We start from the raw sequence: 3301 nt of genomic DNA, 5'->3' as shown, positions 1-3301 counted from the left end.
CCTCAATAACGCATAACAAAATTTTGCAATGTTTATAATTTTTTTGTTAATTTAATTTTTTATTAATTTTAATCATTAATTTTTTTAAAAACGAGTCAAATTGTTTTATTTAACAAAAATACTAATTAAGACATCAATTTTTTTTAACAATGTTGGTGTGGCAACTTTCATAGTAGTCCACATGTACTTCATGTTGATATGACACTATTTATTTTATACGTTTTATAATATATAAAATTTTAAATTAACAATTGTAAAATTACACTTTATCTTCCGAAAATGATAAAAAAATTTGATTTAATTCTTTAAAAATTATAAAGATATAGACTATTAAAATGATGAAATTACATATTTACTATTATAAAAATATACAACTTAATTCTGATACCAAAAAAAATTCTAGCTTCACCCCTAGTATCATATTTAAAAATTAACACTTTAATTATTATTTTTGTCAGATTAATAACAATTTAACTTGTTTTAAAATGTTGATAATTAAATATATATTTTTTAATGATTGAGAGTCAAAGTTAGCTAAAAAAAATAAGGGCCAAATCAATAAAATTGTAAATATTAAAAGCTAAATTTAATATTATACATAAGGAAATAAGATATAATGTGTGTATTAAATTGTTGATATTTGTAGAGAGAGATAGAGCTGGTACAAGTAGGATAGGAATATACCATACGTGTGGAGGAGCAATTCATTTACGTTGGTGTAAAATTAAAGTGGTTGTACACCATTCTGTAATTTGTTATACGATTAATATTTTATCAATCTAGTCATTAAATTTAATGCTCCAATTATATAGATTATGCATGTCAAATTTAACATAAATAAAAATTCCTAACAATTTGTTTTATGTAAAGAATTTCAACCACTCAATAAATATTAATATATACACTATTTTAAATCGATATGATAGAGATATTGAATCGATTAGAAAATTTATATAGACGACAAATACAATTATATCAATAAATTTAACAATTAAATTATTAAAATATAAATCATACAAAAAAAAATTTAAAAAAATTATTTTAATTTTTCATCGATATAAATAAATCCCACTCCGTGCCGAATTATCTGCTTAAAGCGTGTAATGTTAAACTGTGACAGTAGCTCATGTTGATCTGTTTCTTGGTGGGCTTTTTTCACTTTGTTTGAAGAAAACATTCTCTTGTCGGTATATCGTAAGTTGACAATATACATTCCCCACAAGTCTTAGTCTAAAATATTTAAACTGAAACGTGCAAAGGACTTGGACTCATCTGTAAGTAAAGCATTGCAACAAAGGCTAACCTTTTAGGGACAAATTGAATTTAGTTTTTTTTTTCCTTTTGTACAAATGGTTAAGAAAAATCACCTGACTCAACCGAAAGAGGAGAAAATATGGTTAAGTCTAAAGCAGTGTGAGTACGTGGTTTTAGTTCATGGGTTGTAAAAGGTAGGACCACACTTGCATTTCCAACTCTCAGGCTCATAATTTGCGTACTGTAAATCCACATGGATTCGTTTGCTTGTGGTAGGCACTTGAATGGCTTCACACGGGGTGCAGCCAGAGCATTTGTGTTCACAACTTGGAGGGCTTGACCCTATCCCCAGTTTACTTACCCCTTCAGCCTTTGCTTCTTCAAATGTGACACCGCTTCTTTCCTTGCTTTTAGAACTCTGCAGAGCCATTTCTTTTGAGCTAAACGGAACTTGTAATGGCTCTGGGTTCTTCTGGCCTGTGGTTGATCAAAATCAAGGAGGATTTAATATAGAATTAATGATCTAATTAAGGAATGTTAATACACATAATCATTGAAAGGAAAGCTAACCTGGTTGATGAACACCAAAACCATCAATTGGTGCTAAAGGCCTGCTAGTGGCACAAGTCCATCTTACTATTTGAAGAGCCAACAGAAAACAAAACAACCTTCCCTCCATATCTTCAAAACCCTCAAATGGTGATGATGTTGATTGACTAATTATGATGGCATGTGAGAGAGGAATGAATGGTGGGGGAATATAAAGTGGTGTGGGAAATGCCTGGAAAATACTAAATCCCACTTCCCAAAGTCAAAAAAACGAAAAGAGGCTTAACAACCTCTAGTATTTCTTGGATTTTTCTCCACTCAACTCTCCTCCTTATCTTGCCATGGCATGGAAATATTGCTTCACAAGCAAATGATTCTCTTTTCTTGTCATATGGTTTAAAAAAAGAAGAAGCTTAAAAGCTTAACCAATTTCACTCCTCAAGTGACAACTCAACTTCAAGAAAACCCTATTCCCTTCTAGCCTATTGCAGTGTTGCTTCTCCTCACAAGCAAGGACACATCTCTCTTCCCTCCCCCTTCAAATCATTCCACTAATATAACACTATTTTGAAGATTGTGGGGTTGTATTAGCTACGGATAACAGCTGCCTGTTTTGGGTCTAAGAGACCTATGAATCAGAAGAACTCCACAGCTTTTGCCTAGGCTGCTGTGCCTTTTAACCTCTGATAGTTTCCTTTCCTATTAAGGGTAAAGTGAAATCGAGTGGCAGAGTCCCATTTCTGCGCATCAATGACTGAGACATTCAGAACTGCAGCAATCTTAAATAAGTTTGTTAAAAGAAAAAAAAAAGAACACGGTGACCACTTGGGGTCAACTTGTTCACAGGTTGGTAGGTGGGAAACACACAGGCTAATGTACCCCTTTGATCAAATCATGATCGTCCATTTGAACAATCATCCATGATGGCAATTAAGATAATCTTCTGGTCCCTGATTCTATTCCTTTTTTTAAAAGATCTCCAGGTGTGCACATTAATAGAGAGTAGTGAATCTTACCAGACATACAGTAAAACAGTATACCATCTTATTTCCTTTTTCTAAAGCATATCCATTTTCTTCTTCTTATGGGTGAAAAAGGCAGACCAGGGGCTACCCAGTAAGCATGCAAATATCTTAAAGCCAAAGGTCGATGATACTAATTCAATGTTATATCTGAAAAATAAACTTTGAGGTGATGGCTTTGAAACTAAGCCAAGGCAAGCAAAGCTAGAAATAAGGAAACCTTGATTGCAACACTCACTCACCGTACTTTTTTCTGATAGTCTGGGCAGTAGGCTCTCTGCTGGCTAATCTTCTGGAGCTTAGGGGAGAAAGTTTTTTCCCCCACAATCGAAGGCTGGGAATATTTCGAAGCACAAGTCAAAAGTATCATCATCAATGAAAAAGGGTTCTTTTTCTATGAAATTTTCTGCTGGACCGGTGTCTCTGAGTATAGTGATATGATCTTTCAAACTACTGTATAATCCCCAGTCAAAAAA

The 3301-nt window shown here is 33.0% G+C and overlaps 1 protein-coding gene across 1 annotated transcript; it reads right to left on the bottom strand.

The window, feature by feature from the left end:
* Window positions 1–1275: 1275 nt before the first annotated feature.
* Window positions 1276–2562, bottom strand: LOC107903213 (EPIDERMAL PATTERNING FACTOR-like protein 2). Its single transcript, XM_016829256.2, has 2 exons — window positions 1825–2562; window positions 1276–1731 (listed from the first exon to the last, which is right to left on the bottom strand). The coding sequence occupies exons 1-2, from the start codon at window positions 1931–1933 to the stop codon at window positions 1433–1435; spliced, it is 408 nt and encodes a 135-aa protein (XP_016684745.1). The 5' UTR covers window positions 1934–2562; the 3' UTR covers window positions 1276–1432.
* Between the last annotated feature and the right edge of the window lie 739 nt (window positions 2563–3301).

Source organism: Gossypium hirsutum, chromosome D05, assembly GCF_007990345.1.
Source record: "Gossypium hirsutum isolate 1008001.06 chromosome D05, Gossypium_hirsutum_v2.1, whole genome shotgun sequence".
Taxonomy (NCBI): domain Eukaryota; kingdom Viridiplantae; phylum Streptophyta; class Magnoliopsida; order Malvales; family Malvaceae; genus Gossypium; species Gossypium hirsutum.
The sequence above is the reverse complement of the archived record's forward strand: the minus strand, read 5'-3'. Positions and strand labels throughout refer to the sequence as shown.

Coding starts and splice junctions, on each gene's coding strand:
- LOC107903213 (XM_016829256.2), bottom strand. CDS start 1,933: ATGGAGGGAAGGTTGTTTTGTTTTCTGTTGGCTCTTCAAATAGTAAGA. Junction 1,732..1,824: donor TTTTGGTGTTCATCAACCAG/GTTAGCTTTCCT, acceptor GATCAACCACAG/GCCAGAAGAACCCAGAGCCA.